Genomic DNA, 18,370 nt, shown 5'->3' with positions numbered 1-18,370 from the left:
AGCATAACGGTTGAGGCTTCTGGATAATGTCAATCCACGATTTAGGTTTTCAATCCATCATTTATAACCATATAAACTCTTCAGGTTAAAAACCCATTGTGGTGAATCCAAAACTAGACCCGAGTTTAGATTCGAATCTCAACATTGACATAATCGGTTTGTCCAAATATTGAAATTCACACTTTTTTTCATTCTGAAAAGTTTGCCTTGATTAGCCTCTTTTTACTACTGACATGTTTGGGGCTAATAATAATGTTACAGAATTTCTTCGTTGGTTCCAAGTTTCACCCATGAAGACAATGTGGGTTTTTACTACTAACATAGAAAATTGCTCAAAATCACGTACATTATGGGAAATAGCAGAACATTCATGTAATATAGAATTCTTTGTTAAAATATAAAGATTTGACTTATCTTTGACACCACTCTAAAGTTGTTCTAACAACTGATTCCGGATCATACTGAAGTCTACATTGAAGCTACGGGGTTTTTTTTTTTTTTTTTTTCAATTTAAACAGAGAGAGAGTTTCCATCACCTAATCAACAAAAGTACACACCAAACAACCTTTTCATTTACTATATATATACTTTATTGTATGCTTCAATGAATACATATACTCAAGGAGTAGTTCAAAGTTCACCCGAAAAGGAAGAGAAATCAGACCAAGAAAAAGAAATGGCAGTTCCTCTTATTTCATCACCACCATTTCTGGTTTTCTTCTCATTTTTCACACTCTGTCTACTTGCTGACCCCGTACTTGGGATCACCAGGCACTACAAGTTTGATGTATGTTTTAATTTGGTATGATTATCAATCAGAGATATGTTTGCTTAGGACTTCTAAATTTGGTGAACCTTGACCATTTTGTAGATCAAGTTGTATAATGTGACACGTTTGTGCCGTACAAGGAGCATTGTTTCAGTGAATCGACAATTTCCAGGGCCACGCATTGTAGCAAGGGAGGGTGATCAGCTTCTAATAAAAGTGGTTAACCATGTGCCTAACAATATTTCTATTCACTGGTATTGAAGTTTACTTTGAAAATGATATTCTGCAGATATTACAAGTTAAATAAATGATCTCGTATGGTTAATGAGGGAAGGTCTAAACTGCATGTCGTGGTGGTGTTAAACAGGCATGGCATTCGACAGCTTCGAAGTGGGTGGGCAGATGGGCCAGCATATGTGACTCAATGTCCCATACAAACTGGTCAAAGCTACGTTTACAACTTCACAATTGTAGGCCAAAGAGGGACTCTCTTCTGGCACGCCCATATATCGTGGTTAAGAGCCACTCTTTATGGTCCCATTATCATTCTTCCCAAGCGTGGCGTTCCTTACCCTTTTGCTAAGCCGTACAAGGAAGTTCCCATCATTTTCGGTAATGAAATCATCAATGAACTGATCAATTAAGATTCTACATTTATTTTTGCGAACTCAAATCAAACCCCTTTATGATAAATTGTAGGAGAGTGGTTCAATACAGACCCTGAGGCTGTAATTACCCAGGCACTCCAGACTGGTGGAGGCCCGAATGTCTCTGATGCTTATACCATCAACGGTCTTCCTGGACCACTTTATAACTGCTCTGCCAAAGGTACAAAATAGCTAAAACTTTGTATTAAACTAAATATACACCCACATAAATTACAGAGCTATGGGATTTACGCGGGGGCTAATAATTTTGATAGATACATTCAAGCTTAAGGTGAAACCTGGCAAGACTTACCTTCTGCGTTTAATCAATGCGGCACTCAACGATGAGCTCTTCTTCAGCATAGCAAATCACACACTAACTGTTGTAGATGTTGATGCCATTTATGTTAAACCATTTGAGACTGAAACACTTCTCATTGCCCCTGGTCAAACCACAAATGTGATCCTTAAGACTAAACCAAGATATCCAAATGCCACATTCTTCATGACTGCTAGACCATATGTGACAGGCCAAGGAACATTTGATAATTCGACTGTTGCCGGCATCTTAGAATACGAGTCACTGCCCAATAGCCTTCATTCAAGCCTCTCAATTAAAATGCTCCCCTTGTTTAAACCAAATCTACCTGCTTTAAATGACACTTCCTTTGCTACAAATTTCGTGAATAAACTCCGTAGCCTGGCCAGTGCAGAATATCCAGCCAACGTGCCCCAAAAGGTTGATAAGCATTTTTTCTTCACAGTGGGTCTTGGAACCAGCCTATGCCAGCATAACCAAACCTGCCAAGGACCTAATGGAACCAAGTTTGCAGCTTCAGTCAATAACGTATCATTTGCAATGCCAACTACAGCACTACTCCAGGCTCATTTCTTCGGCCAATCAAACGGGGTTTACGTCCCTGATTTTCCTAGCAGTCCTATAATTCCATTTAACTATACAGGCACACCACCTAACAATACTATGGTAAGCAACGGAACAAAGGTAGTAGTGCTTCCTTTTAACACTTCTGTGGAGCTAGTTATGCAGGACACGAGCATCCTTGGAGCGGAAAGCCACCCTCTTCATCTACATGGCTTCAATTTCTTCGTTGTCGGTCGGGGTTTTGGTAACTTTGATCCAAATAAGGACCCTGCAAAGTTCAACCTGATTGACCCTAATGAAAGGAACACTGTTGGTGTGCCATCAGGTGGTTGGGTTGCCATTCGTTTTCTAGCAGACAATCCAGGTAAGTGACATGTTGAACATAAATTAGATGCATCAAATTCTTGCTTAGATTTGATGATAATGACCAATGACAACAAGAACCACATGCTTGCAGGGGTATGGTTCATGCATTGCCATCTAGAAGTACACACCAGCTGGGGCTTGAGGATGGCTTGGATTGTCTTGGATGGTGAACTTCCTAATCAGAAATTGCTGCCTCCACCAGCAGATCTTCCTAAATGTTGATCAATATGACTCATTTCTCGGGTCCAGTTTGACCAAAAACATACCCCTCAAATCTTTTTCTACTATTTTGATTTATTGACCCTTTCTTTTTGGCTTCTGACATTGGCCTATCAGTGGTCCAAAGTTGTTTTCTTGTTTCGTGTGGAGTTAAGATCTAAGTGAGGAATTTATTTTGTAACGACATTTGCAAATGTCAATAAAAGAGGTCTCAATAATATATTGGCATCCTTTTGTTCATTCAATTTTAGCCTCTGAAGCATATCTATACGATTTGCAACTACTTCATAGTATATTTATTGCTTTTATTTTTCATGACATTACCATTGCCCTGATTGATCAGCTCAACCTGAATGATACCAACACAGCTAGTTAGCTATAATAATCTTTCATAAATCTTGATAAATATATATGATCTAGTCTAATAAAAAAATTCACTTTATTATAGAAATTGCCAATACATTGTTACACGTTTCCTAGTTATCTCTCATATTGATTGCGTTAAAATTTTGTTGGAACTGAGAATGCAAAAATGAGGGATGCAAGCAGTTTCTTGAGCTTAAAGGCTCGATACTTGCTGAGCAAACAATACAGAATCAAACTTGAAAGACAAAAGAAAAGCAAGAAGAGAGAGTTTGATGATGAATCTTTTGATAAATTTTTCATTAACATAAAAATGGCATAATGCCAATACATATACCAGACATAAGCTGGTCAAAGTGAAGCAAAATGATTACCTAAACACTACCTACTACCACTAAGTACATTGAAACTTGTTAAACTTAACTTGTACACTTTACAAAGCTGATTTATCAGCTCAAACATTACCCAATTATATCAAGTACATTGACAACTTAGTTCAAATCAAACTAAGTAACAAAACAAACATTTGAAGTAACCAAAATGAATCAGCAGCATGAGCTTCTGTTGCATCTGCATGGCTCGATAGCTTGGTCTGCTCCTTGTGCAGCATGGAAGCCAGCTTCAACAAATTTACTAGTGTTCAGTAAAGCATTCAGCTAAGTTGAAAACATGTAGGATCCATGGCTCCTTTGATTAATTTTTAAAACATATTTAATCACCATTCTTCTTCACATAAGAGCAGCAAGAATCATCAATGTAGTCCAAACAAGACCGGTCAGCTAGCTTTAGGGTAAAATTGATCATTTTCAAGGATGTTCCATGATTAGAAGCCTAACCAACTAAAACAAGAGTGAGGTGATGAAGTTGACCATATCAGTGGATATATTATCATCCATATATGTAACTGACTGCCTAAGCTAGGGATCAATTATGAAGTTGTATAAAATCATTTTCCTAACTTAGAATGAAAATATCCACATGACAAGGACTATAATTCTGGCTGTACCTTATCCTCAAAAGGTCAAAATATTAGCCACTTCTTTTCTCCATTACAGTATTCATCAACCTCCCAATTAGTCCCACCAACAAATCTTCTTTGAAGATAGAACAATGAACGCGACAAACTTTAATTGCTTATGTTATTGGGAAATGACCCTTGATGTAGGAAACTCTCCACAAGGTTATACATATATGACCCTTTGATGTAGGAAACTCTCCACCGTATGTATTTTTCATAATTCTGCAAGACTTTTGTTGAGTTTATGGAGGGTAACATCGAAGTCTTTTTTTCCTCATTTTAATTATGTGGGATTGGGATTGCTCAACTTTCAAAGTCAAAAATCTAAGGCACCAAACTTTCAGTTTAGATAGTTTGACATTCACTTTTCTCCTGCCAGTAAGAAAGATAAGAACTAACATAATGGTTAGGTCTCTGTCTATCACCAGATTTTTTTCTTTCTTTCTTTGATGTTAATCATAAAACACAAGCACTTTTTGGCTAAATCATCCCACGCTCTATTTTTCTTTTAGCTTCATAAAAGTTTTGACTGACAAGTTAGTAAGTGCAGCAAAAATGACATGTTCCTACTTTGAAACAAAAAATCACCCCCCACCCCACAATTTTACCTCATATGGAAATGGGAAATAACTTTGAAACATCATCACAATGCTCCCTTCCATTGCTTTCAATGACACTTGTGGAAAAAGTTCCACCGCACTGCATGTAAAATTCTTCTAGTGAGGATTTCCTTTTTCCACTTATAGGTTTATAAAAGGTAAGTATATTATATAATATAAATTTCATCACTATAGAAAATAAAATATAGTTCAAATCTTATTATATAAAGTTTGTTTTTCTATATAATAATATTTTTTATTCTAATATTATTTCACCGCTATTCAGTTAATTAATTAAATTTATTAATTTTTAATATTTGAAATTGAAAGTTAATTTAGTCCATTCTTGTACTATTCAATCACTTAACTTACATGATTAAATCTTTCAAAGTATTACAACAACAATGACATCAGCTGAACTAAAACTCAATCAATCATATTTTTTTGACTTTATGAATTTTAATTTTAATTATTTTTTAAATAATGAATTAATTTATATATTATAATCAAAATGCTGATCTCCACGAGCCTCTTATAATATCACTCATTGTAGTGGGTGAACTGTTTAGCACTGTTGACCCCATCTCTTCACATTCCTTACAGAGAGCTTATTATTTTTACAGCCATCCTTTTTATTATCTTTACATCATAACTTCTCCGAAAATCCCCACAATCTATTTTCTTTCCCCCTCTTTTTGGCCCCACGTTGCTCACAATAAATAAAGCCTATCAAATGGAGTTTAGGCATTGATTAATTTCTATAGCCTGGCTAAAATATCGAAAATAACATGAACTAGTACTCGAAATTTGTGGGAAGTCCTACTTTGAGATTAGACCGTAATTCAGCTTTCGATTCTCTATCATTGGAACTGAAATTTTTGTTTTTATGAATTCTAAAAAAGACATGATATTGACGTTCAAAATAGTTGAGAGTATAAGTTGAAATCATTTCAAAGCTTAAGGTTACAGAGCTGAGACATGGGTGCATCAAGCCAGCAGTACCTGCTGCAAAGTGGATGGAAATGGTTATTTGTTAAAGAAAATAGCGAAGGGGTTTCTTCGTTGTCTTCCGAATAGTGTACTCTTTGTTATTGTGGACCAACCAACGATCGAAACGTCGAGTAATCTTTATTTACTTGGAAGCTCCAGTACGTTGCATAAAAGTAGTTAGTCTCCATGGCTATCAATTCCCAGTCCCAGATCCAGTGGATGTTTTTCTCCATTTTTTACTACTTATATATATATATAGAGAGAGAGAGAGAGAGATCATTCCGGTGGACCTACTACCGTGAGAAGAGGATAATCCACTATTGTGTTGTGTCCCTTCTTTCATTGTGATTCTTATGGATTCTCACTTAATTTCCACAAGTTATTTTCAATGTTTTCATCATCGTCTAAGGTTTTAGCCAAACATTAGGATTCATCCTTTTACATTAATTTTCATTTGTTTTCCTCCATTCGAATTTCGTGTTCATGAGTTGAAGAATTTAAATTAAAAAATTTAAAAAATATTTTATAAAAAATTAATTATATATAATTATTAATATAAAAATAATTTTAATATACCGACACTAATTTTGCGATAAATTTACGTAAATTTCAAGTTGATTGATATGAAATATTCTATTCAATCTTTGTGTTTGTAAATCCTTTTCATCATTTTCCTAATGTAAATTTGATGGGATTTAAATTATAAAAAACAAACCAGAAGTGAATGAAATTTAAGTTTGAGTATGAGAAAAAGTTATTGCACCAAGTCATGACCTGACTCGGCTAACTAAGGTGATGAATAAGTCAATTGTGCATGTAGATGACTTTATTTGGTTCTTAAGGACATGGTTTGTCCATGGCAACATTACCCAAAGCTTACTTTCTTCCAGGACATGGAGTTCCTACTTCATGGGGTGTTTCTAAGTTCTAACAGCATCTCCACTAACTATGAGAATATGAGACAACCATATATAAAACCCATGGCCTTCATTATATTTTAAATGCATGTGTAGATTAATTCATCTACTTGTATAGAGTTATATCCTGTTTAAAATTGTTATATATATCTAAGCTTTCTATAACTTGTATCATATCTTTGATTTTTGGATTTTAACACATTAATAATGTAATGACCCAAAATTCACGGGCATCGGAAAAGTATAATATCGGGCCTCCGTCTTAGTAAATTGAGTCATAAATAATTATTAGAAGTAGTTATGAGTTTAGTTAAGTGCTTAATTAGATATTAATTAAGTGAATTTAGCCTAATTTAAAGTAATTAGGAAAAAGGATCAAATTGAATAAAGAATGAAAGCCTAATTATAGATTAAAAGAAAGTAAAAAGGGTTAAAATGACAATTAAGCCATTTATATGAAATGAGCGGCATATATTATGCATTAAAATCTAAGATTTTATTTAAGTTATACATAAATATTATATATATAATTATTATAATTATTAACCATTATTATGGTCTTATATTATTAATATTATTAATATTATTATTATTATTATTAAATAAAGTAAATGGTAGACAATTATATCGTAATAAAATATACATGTGTAAAAATTTTATTTGTACATTTGTAAACTAAACACCTAAATTACTTATAATTTAAGTATTAAGATATTTTATAATTATTAATTGAATTAATATTATTATGAGGTTTTTATATAATAAATAAATTAAAGACATGACAAGTGTATGATGATGATAAGGTACAAATGTAATAATATTTATGTGTATAATTGTAATAAATGTAAATGATATTAAAATAAATATTTACTAATTATTATTATTAAGTTAAAGATATTTATTAAATTAAATAATTAAACTATGAGATTTTTATTTGATAAACAAATTAAATAATGACAATTGTAATAAAATTATTGGTACAAATGTAGAAATATAGGTGTGACCAAATGTAAAATAAATATTGTTATTAAAATAGATATTTATTATAATCATTATATTATGTTAATAAAATAAATAAAATATAAAAAGAAACAAAAACAAAGAATAGAAACAGAATTGAGACGAGAAGCAGGGGAGAAAAAGCGAAAGAAAAAGGGAAAGAAAAATAAAAGAGAAAATTAGGGATTTGAAGCTTGAAACTTTAATTGGTAAGTTTAATCAAGTCATTTTCTTATAAATTTGATGTTTTTGGAATCCAAGAGTGAAATCTCTTGGATTTACGTTGAAATTTTGGAAGTTAATAGATTTTTGAGTAGGGTTTATGTTGAATAAATGATGGAATTGAGGGTTTATTTGATACAAATTTTGATTGGAATTGAATAAAGGATTGAATTGTAAACTAAGCTATAAGTTTTGAGTTTTAGGGACTAAATTTAGAGAATGTCGAAATTAGGAAAATATGCTGAAATTTTAATAGTTAAATTTGAGTTTGGATGAAATTTGAATAGAAATAGAGTGTGAATTGAATTAGGACAGTAAGTGAACTTAGTTAGGATCAAATGGAGAGTAAAGAAGAAATTGAATAGAAATTCAATTATTTATCATAATTAGTGCTGTAATTAATAGTGTAAATTATTATTATTTTTCGTAGCTAACAAAAAACCCGAGGCATCGGCATCAAAAGGAAAGGAGAAAGCTATCGAGGACTAAAACGGGAGATTTACGGTTTGTATTACTATAATTTAAATTTATTTATTTATTTTCAATTGTTAAATTTCAATTAAAGTATTTGGTGAGTGAAATTGAGGTAAGTATTAAAATATTGCATTGAATAAAGGTGAATGAAATTATGAATATGTGTGAATATATGATTTGTATATTAATTGGAAAAGTGAATCGAAATGAATTGAATCGAAGTGAAATTATCTGAATTGTGTATTGATTGAAAAGTGAAAAGTGAAATTGAATTGAATTGTGATTGAATCAAAAGTGAATTTGAAATAGAAAAATGATTTGAATACCCTATTAACTAGTCGGGCTGAGTCGGATGTAGTTGCCATGCCATAGGATTGAAAGAGTTCAGGGATACTTCGACCTCGAGTCGATGAGACACTGGGTGTAATACTCAATTTTGCCCCAGGCCCTATTTACAACCCAAATAGCCCAATCACAGAGACCCAAACCCATATTCAAAAAAACCCTAGCCTAGGTAGCAACAAGCTTCAGTCACATGACCGCCTCATGCTCCTCACGCACACCTGCGTCGCCGCCGTCGGAGTCTCCACTGATTGACTTGCAAACAACACAAAAAAAGAAACAAGTAGCAAAAAACGGAATATCAACAACAATTACAGCAAATAATGAAAACATAATAGGAAAGTAGATTTTTTTTTTGTTATTTTCCTGTTATTTGGTTAGAAAAAGCCATCAGAAATCGGAAAAAAGGGGGAAGACGAAAAATAGATGGAAGGACCGAGAGAAATACAAAGGCAAATAGAAAATTTTCTTTTTGAATACAAAGGTCTTTTCTCTCTATATTACCTTGAGGATCATCGTTCTTTTATTTTTCATTTATACATAAATATATATTTTTTTGTAGTTTCTTTATTTCTTTATTTATTTTTGCTTAAAATATAAAGAAAGGAGGAAAGGGCTTACTTCTCATGTCGGAATCTCCAGATTAGTGCTGTCTCCGTCGTAATCGGAGCATCGGCAAGAGTGAACGGCGGCATCAGGGGGCTGGGGTTAAAAACCCTAGCAGAGAGCCTTTGTTTTTTTTTTGTTTTCTTTTTTTTCTTATGCTGCAAACAATGGTTTTTTTAAAAAAAAATGTTTTAAATCATGCTAGCGAAACGGCACCGTTTAGAAGGCCAGACCCGCGCGTCGACCCGACCCGCAATCAGGGTCCGCGAGGTCTGGCTTGGATGGGAAATTTGCGCATATGGTCCCTCCGAGTTTTCAAGCATTTTAATTTATTTTTTTTACTTTTTTAAATTGAGCCTTAAAATTTTGGCGGGCTTCCGATTTGATCCCGATAAAGCGGTGCGTTTCAGAGGGTAGGGATACTTTCCCATTCGGTCCCTCTGAGTTATCCACGCCTTAAAATTGGGTCCTTTATTTATTTTATTTACGTTTGGTCCTCTAATTTTGTTTCAGGTTCATTTTAATCCTTACTAGTTTAGTTTAAGATTTTTATTTTTTTAAATTATTTATAAAACATATATATACTTTTTATATCTTAGTTCCAAAAACCCTTTTTGTGCTTTTATAAATGTGTATACACATATATTTATATATATATATATTTTACATGTATATTATTCTTCATATTTTCTACAGACAAATACATATATATATTCATACACTATTTTAAATTATCGTAGATATATTTTCCACATTTTTTATAGTATATGTATATATTTTAAACTTTTATAAATACCTGTAAATACGTTTTATCTTTATTTCCTAATTTTTATATACATATATTTTTACATTTTATAATACATATGTTTTTTTGAAAATGCTTAAATACATGCTTATGTCTTTAACACGTATTTTATAATTTATATATACATATTTTTTTATTATTTTTTTAATACGTTATGACTTTTGTATATATAAGTTTTATAATCCAAAATTTTATTTGTAAATCATATGTATTTTTTTTAAAATTTCTGTGTATATTATATACCTTCTTTTCTTTATTTATTTTGCTTACTTTCTTCATTCGCTATTTAATTGTATTTACATTTATATTTCATTTATTTAATATTTTACATGTCATGGAATATTGTTTTTTTATATTCATTTCGTTTATTTATTTGTTTATACTATTTCTATGTCATTGTTGTATTTGTTATTATGACATTTATACATACATCTAATATAACATTACATTTTTCACTCAAATTTAAAAATAAAAAAATTTTCAAAATTAAGATAATGCTTGTATTTAGGATTTTCAAGGAGATTGAGCCCTAATGTATTGGGTTCCGATTTTCTTCGTTAAATCTAACAATCGAGCATTTCTCTTTAATCAAAAAATAAGAACTCATTATTGGGAATTCAACACGTTGTGTCCTAACGTATTAGATGTGACGCATTGATTTCTCGAAATGAAGATTTTTTCTAAAAAATAATAAAGGAAATATGCCAAGTTTGGGATTTTGGAGGAATTGTGCCCTAACGTATTGGGCCGCGATTTCTTAAATCTTGAATAAATGGATATTCTTTTAAATTTTTATTACACGAGTATTCTGGCCTAATTCATTTTTGAGGAAATTAGAATGTTATGCCCTAACGCATTGGGTGTGACATTTTCTTTCTCTGAAATGATAAGGGTATTAATACGTAACGTTTTAAGTTTTTGCTAAGGATTATATATTTTCAAATTTTCTACATTAAGACATTAATTAATTAACAAGGTACCAATTTTTGGGTGTTATGAGGGTGCTAATCCTTCCTCATATGTAGCCAACTCCCGGACTCGTTTTTCTAAAATTCGTAGACCAAAGTCGTTTTTAGGTGACTCAATCACACCTTAATAAAAGATTGGTGGCGACTCCCAATTTTCATTTTTTAAAGTCGACAACCTAAAATTTTTGTTTTTCAAAAAAATAGTTTCGACACTGGGTGTCACTATATTTCTTCGGATAGATTCGATGAGGTACTGAGTACCAACTTACTTCGGCTTGGGCGATGAGACACTGGGTGTCAATTTTGCTTCGAACTATTCGATGAGGCACTGGGTGCCATTCTGGTGTGTTTGGTTGGATTCGTGTATCCGCCAAAGTCCGAGTCTTGTTAATAGGGGCAAATGAATGGAATAGCAAAATTCGAATGAAAATGATCGACTTTATTCATGAAATGGAAAGTGAATTGGAATTGAGAAATGAGAATGAAAAGAATGAATCAAAGATTCACGAAGAGATTTATGTTCAAAAGAAATGTTATATGATATTAAATTGATGAATAGCCAAATTGAGTAGTTATTGTTGAGAAATGAAAATTAAGAATAAATTAGTTTATTTATGAATTAATTAATTATTATATAATTTGACATGTTTATTTGTTATTTTACTTAGATAATTTAAATTATGGTAATACCACTGAGTATGAAATACTCAGCATACGGTTGTTTCTGTGCGCAGGTTGATAGAAGTCAAAGATTCTGGCTCAGCATCTAGATCAATCCCGACTTCAACAAGATGTATTTTTCCTTTGGTACATATGGCATGTACTTCGGTTTTGTTAAGGAGTCTTGTAAGTTTTGGTTGTAAAGAATTGTCCTATAATGTCTGAATGATAAATGAAATGTTAAGTTATAAAATGGTAAGTTGGTACTAAACTGAAATAGAATGAATAAAGTTTATTTATTTAAACAGTATATGCAAATATTTATTTATTTAGTAAATTAATATGTTAATGTTTAAGATATTATCTGAATATAAAATTGTATGGATTGTGAATTGGTTACGGTTGAAATTTGCAGGGGGTTTTATGTAAAAATAAACAGAAATGTTGTCGATTTTTTTTTTAAAAATAAAATAAAATAAATGAAGCCAATTGGTAATCAAACATATGAATTTACGATTATATTTTAATTTGTTTGTTATTTATTTAAGAATTATTTGTAAATTATTCGATATGTCCGGTAATGTTTCGTAACCCTGTTTCGGCGATAGTTTGGGGTTAGGGGGTGTTACAAATAAAGTTGGAGAAATATTCAGTGTATGCTGTTGTTTTGATTTTCTTGTAGCTCTCTTGTATCTTAAATCAGTAATAATGCATATTTTTATTTCTTCAATAAGAACATCAATGTTGTGACGAAGCAATTTAACAAATTTGAAAGAGAAAAGCATGGTCAGCCTCGTCCAATCTTTCCAAAATTGAAAGGGTACTTCTATGACATTCTAATGATATGTCTATTGATGAACAAAATCATAATTACTATTTACTATAATCTACCCTAGCTAGCCTATAATAAAGTAATTAATTAACAAGTTGTCTAACTATGTGCTTGTCACATGGGAGTTTGCCTTGTAAAATACTTAAGTCCATTTGTCTTCAAGTGGGTGTGGGGTATTCCTCCTTTCCCCTTTTTCTTTAAGTCCATTTCTCTTCAAGTTGGTCATGATTTTTCATAGGCAATCTTATTATTATTATAAAAATTGTTGTCAAAGAAATAATTGGCATTACGGTGTTTGGCTCAATTTTATAATATCTGCCAACTTTATTCGAGAAATTCACCATTTTTATTTGAAAAATGCAATGAATAAAGGGAAAGTTATAAAACAATTAATAATTAAACAAATCCTCATATTTTATTGTTTCGGTGGTTTGATAACTTTTACGAGTCACTTTAAACTCTATACCTATAGGGTTTTATCAAAGCATTAAAGTGTAATGATTTTTTTTTGGGGAACAAATATAGTGTAATGACTTATTGTCTGTGTAGGGTGATAGGTAAGGTCTTAAAATAACCGTCCCATTAAATGAAAGAAAAATAACTTTTGTGATATGATCAAATATTATTAATATCTTGAAATTTATCAGATATACTATTAATATATTTTTATAAAAAAAAGTGTTAATATTTAAAATTATATTTTTAAATAATGATTTTTTTTAGTTTTAATATTGAAATACAATATTATTTTGTAAATATTAGAAGTTAGTTTTTTTGATTTTTTAATTTAAAATTAAATTAATCGAATATGTAAATATTGAAAGATTAAGTTTTAATAAATTATTTTAAATATTAAAACGCAAAAGATACATTAATGATATTTTTACATTAACAAAAATGCAAATTTTGTAAAGTCCAAAAGGGGGGAAGGGTTAGAAAGCTGTAATAATTAGCTGGTATTTTTATTCATGCAAAAGAGTAGTACAGTCGGGCACTAATTAAGTAAAACTAGACAATTCATGCCTGATAATTAAATGATAGCAGGGTATTTGGTCCGTTAATTATTTTCCTGGCTATAATAGGAGATAATAAATAAACGATTATTGTGTGTTTAATATATTTAAGAAACTTAGCGTACTATATTTTATTTAAATAAGTATTTATAATTTTTTAATTAAATAAGTTTCTAAACTTCTATTTTTATTGTAGAGATTTTTTTAATATTAAAGTAAAAACATTTTAAAATTTTAAATTAATATCTATTCAATAGGATGAAGTTAGAAAATTTTTTTTAGGGGCTGAAATTAAATTTTAATTTTTAATAGATTATATCTTTATAAATTTTAAAATATTAAATCAATATTTTATTATTTTTAAGAGGGCCAAAGTGTACTTTTATATTTATTAATTAAAAATTTTAAAATTTTAAAGAATTTAAATGGATAATTTTTTATTTTAGGGGGCATCAGTGCCCTTACCAACCCACCTAAATACGCCACTGCATTCAATGATGGTGTGAATTTGATTAAAATAGTTTATTAAATAAAAAATAAAATAACACTTTTTGAAAATAAAATTAAATAATATTTTAAATATTTTTAAAGTGCTAACATACATAGCACATTTAATTTCTCTTTTGAAAATTTTTATTAGTCTCTTAAAATTTATGTTGATGTTAAGTTGTAGATAATTTCTATTGCATCAATAAGAAATTAAGATAAAAGTCTAAAATTTAAAATAACTTACTTTAATATTAAAATCAAGAGCTTTTATAGGTAAAAATCATAAGCTAAGGCCTTATTTAACTACAAATATAATTTAAGGGTTTGTTTAAATAAAGTATAATAGTTTAAGTGTTTTTTAGTATATTAGCCTTTTTTTTAGTTGTAATTAATAAATTGGGCTTAAATTATTCAAATTTTCATATTGATCTTTAAAGTTTTTTTCATTTGAAATGATATGTAAATTATCAATTTTATCTCATTTTACCCAAAAAAATGTATGGCATTCAATAAAAAAATGCCACATGTTATGTTCTTCTCATTGATATCATTTTGGAGTAAACTGGGACAAGAGTGATAATTAGGTTGTAACACCCCTATACTCGGTTCGACTCAAGGAACCTAGTATAGGGATATTACATTTGGTGCCAAAGTGATTTTGACTAATCACTAATATATTTGAACATAAAAAAAATAAAATTTTCATAACTTATATTTTTGTCTCTACTACTTGAAACACACTTGATCTTCCTAAGTGCATGCCATTCTATTCAAAATTTTGAAACATACCATCTTGGCACTTGGAGATGTGATGAAATGTATGCTCACAACCTCAATTACAACTTTTCAAAATCACTGTACCTAATCTGTGCACGGAAAATAAAACTGTACGCTGAGTAAAACTCAGTGGTATTTCTATAATCCGAATATTTAAAGACATGATAATATAATATGCATATTTTAATTATAAACACATTTGAATATTTAAGACCACATTTATTCAAATAATGTCATTAGCCATTCAATATTCAATTCATAAATACATCATTTCATACCATTCTCAAATCTCATCACTTGCTATATAATAAGTTTTCACAATTTAATATATATATTATTTATACAATAATATTATTCAATCCATATTCAATTCATGAATATGTAATTCATGTGTCTCATTTTCATGTTTCAATTCACTATCCCATTTTCATTTCAGATACAATATCATTTCAATATCAATTATAGAACTTTATTATTTATTTACCCCTATTAACATGACTCGGACTCGGACGAATACATGGATCCAACTAACACACCAGTTTGGTACCCAATGCCTCATCAAATAATTCGAAGTAATAAATTGACACTGAATGTCTCATCGAATAAATCCGAAAAAGTAAATTGACACCCAATGTCTCATCAGTTAAACCGAAGTAAATTGGCACCTAGTATCTCATCGACTTGAAGTCGAAGAAATCCCTGAACTCTTCCAATCCTATGGCATGCCATCTATATTCGACTCAGTCCGATACAGTTAATAGGGTTTCAATTTACTGTCCAAATACAATCAATATTCAATTATCATATTTGCACATATATATATATTCATTTCAATTCAAAGAATCAATATATTCATAATATATATATCAATTCAATCCATTCAATCAACTTTTAATTCAATTCAATGTCAAAGTGCCAAATACTCACGTCAATACTCATCATATGCATTAAATAAAAAAATAACAATTAATAACTAGTTTCGGATTATATAAATACAAACCAAGAATTCCGAGCTATTCCACGTCAACTTTTTCTTTTCCCTTTTTAGTCGAAGGTTCAGGTACGACGTTAGCTACGTAATTAAAACAATTAAAATTCATCAATATAACACAATTCAATTTCATATTGAATATTTCAATTTTTGACTCAAAATTTGCCTAATTTTCAATTTAGTCCCTAAATCGAGACTAACTTTATTTCTTTACAATTAATCTTATATTTTTATACAAATTTCACTTTAAACTAAATTTAAATCCCTATTTTCACTTAAATCCCTAAGTTTCAAAATTTTCACAATTTAGTCCCTATTACTCAAAATTTACAATTTATTCTACAATTTAATCCTTTTTCATTCCTAACTTAAAAATCTATCAATTTAGTCCCTAATACTAAAATTATTCAACATTAAAAACATTTAAAAGCTCAATAATTGCTAAAATTTCAACATAGGTTGGGTAGTATTTAACATCGGGATTCCAAAAACATAAAAATTACAAGAAAAATAAACTAAATTGACTAACTAATTTAACTTGGAAACTTTGAAACCCTAGCCTTATCTTTCTCCTTTCTTTCTTTTTTCTTTTCTTTTCTTTCTTTCTTTCCTTTCTGTTTCGTTTTGTTTGTTTGTTTCTTTCTTTATTCATTTACTTATTTGTTTTGTTTTATTATATTTACTTTATTATAATATATATTTTAACTTAAAATTTTATAATAATTTCAACTTATGCCGCCTCATTTATAAACTGTGGCAAAATTGCTTCTTTAGTCCTTTTGATTTTTTTCTTTAATCTATGATTCAACTTTCACCCGTTATGCAATTTAGTCTTTATACCTAATTACTCTTAATTCATGGAAATTCACCAAACCAAAACCTAATTAACTACACAACTAACTTGGTAAATATTTTTAATAAATATTTACAAGTCCGATTTACGGTAATGGAGTCTCAGAGATGTACTTTCTAACACCCGTAATTATCGGGTCGTTACATAGGTATCATTATGATAATAAAAAAACCTTTAAGAACCAACTTGAAAAATAAAGTGAAGTTTAGGTGTCAATTTACTTTATTTTAAAAGAGCATAACTCAGTCAAAATAATTAAATAAAACTAAATTATGGCACAACCAAAATAAGAGTGGAAAAAATTATGTACCAAATATATTTATTAGAAATTAATATCATAAATAAACGAGACTTAGGTGGAATGATAAAGTTAGGCTAGAACATTGTAAATTATTGTGTTTTGAGTTTGAATCCTATCAAGTGCATTTAAATGATTTAAAATGATAAAAATATCTTTAAAATAATATTTACTTCTTTATAAAAAAAATAAGAAGTTTTTGGTAACTTCGTAAGTACAACCTGATTATAGTGACACCAAACTCAATTAAGCTCTTTATAATTAGTATAGATATCAATTAATGATAATGACGATTTCTTACTTTTACTCGTAGAATTAAAAAAATTATTACACCATTATCAAAGGCTTAATTCACAAGTTAGTTCATTTAGTATCTAAATTTTTTTTCACCTATTATGGTATTTAAAGTTTTATTTTATTAAAGATTTTTTAATGTTGTTTTTTTAATAAAAAGAAAGTGGGTGTCAATTTAAGCGGTTTATTCAATGAACATATATTCTTTTAGCATTTCAATATATCAATCTTTGAACAAGGGACTGAGAAAGCTCCAGACCCTGATGGCTACGTAGCTTATTTCTTCAAATCAGTATGGAGCATTGTTGGTTCTAATATGTGAGAATCCAAGCCACATCAAGGAGTTTAGGCTTATCTATTGTTGTAGCACTGTCTATACCTATTTGATTTAATCTTTAAAAGTCAAAGTACATCCATCAAGGGTAGAAACATAATTGACAACACTCTCTTGGCTTATAAGTTAATGAGGAGTTATAGTAGAAAGCACATTTCTCCTAAACGTGCTCTCAAGGTGGATTTACAAAAAGCTTTTGACTTATTGAGTTGAAATATTGTCATTTCTATTTTGAAAGCCATGGAATTCCTTGAACAACTTGTTAAGTGGATTGCTGTTTGCAAAACCACCCCTAAGTTTTCCATATCCCTTAATGGAGGACTTATTGGTTTCTTTAGAGGGGAAGGAGAATAAGGCAGGGACACCCTCTTTCTCCCTACCTCTTTGTTGTAGTATTGAATGTATTGTCCAAGCTTTTAGAGGTGGCAAGTAAGCATGGAATTTTTAAGTATTACCCTAAGTTCCTTGGAGTACAACTTTTATATTTTTCCTTTACAGATGACATTATATTTTTAAAGGGTGCTAATGATTCTATTGTGGGCAGTTGGTGTATAATAAAGGAGCTTTATTGGTTTTCTGGTTTGCACCTCAATGCTTTTAAGAATGAGAGAAGCATCACTAGTTTCAACATTAGTAAATTGC

At 30.1% G+C, this 18,370-nt stretch overlaps 1 protein-coding gene across 1 annotated transcript; it reads left to right on the top strand.

Moving 5' to 3' along the window:
- The first annotated feature begins 618 nt into the window (after positions 1-618).
- Positions 619-3,154, top strand: LOC107906181 (laccase-17). Its single transcript, XM_016833085.2, has 6 exons — positions 619-787; positions 872-1,023; positions 1,137-1,381; positions 1,469-1,597; positions 1,692-2,663; positions 2,757-3,154. The coding sequence occupies exons 1-6, from the start codon at positions 677-679 to the stop codon at positions 2,885-2,887; spliced, it is 1,740 nt and encodes a 579-aa protein (XP_016688574.2). The 5' UTR covers positions 619-676; the 3' UTR covers positions 2,888-3,154.
- Positions 3,155-18,370: the final 15,216 nt, after the last annotated feature.

The sequence above is a fragment of the Gossypium hirsutum genome, chromosome D05, assembly GCF_007990345.1.
Source record: "Gossypium hirsutum isolate 1008001.06 chromosome D05, Gossypium_hirsutum_v2.1, whole genome shotgun sequence".
NCBI classification, from domain to species: domain Eukaryota; kingdom Viridiplantae; phylum Streptophyta; class Magnoliopsida; order Malvales; family Malvaceae; genus Gossypium; species Gossypium hirsutum.
The sequence above is the reverse complement of the archived record's forward strand: the minus strand, read 5'-3'. Positions and strand labels throughout refer to the sequence as shown.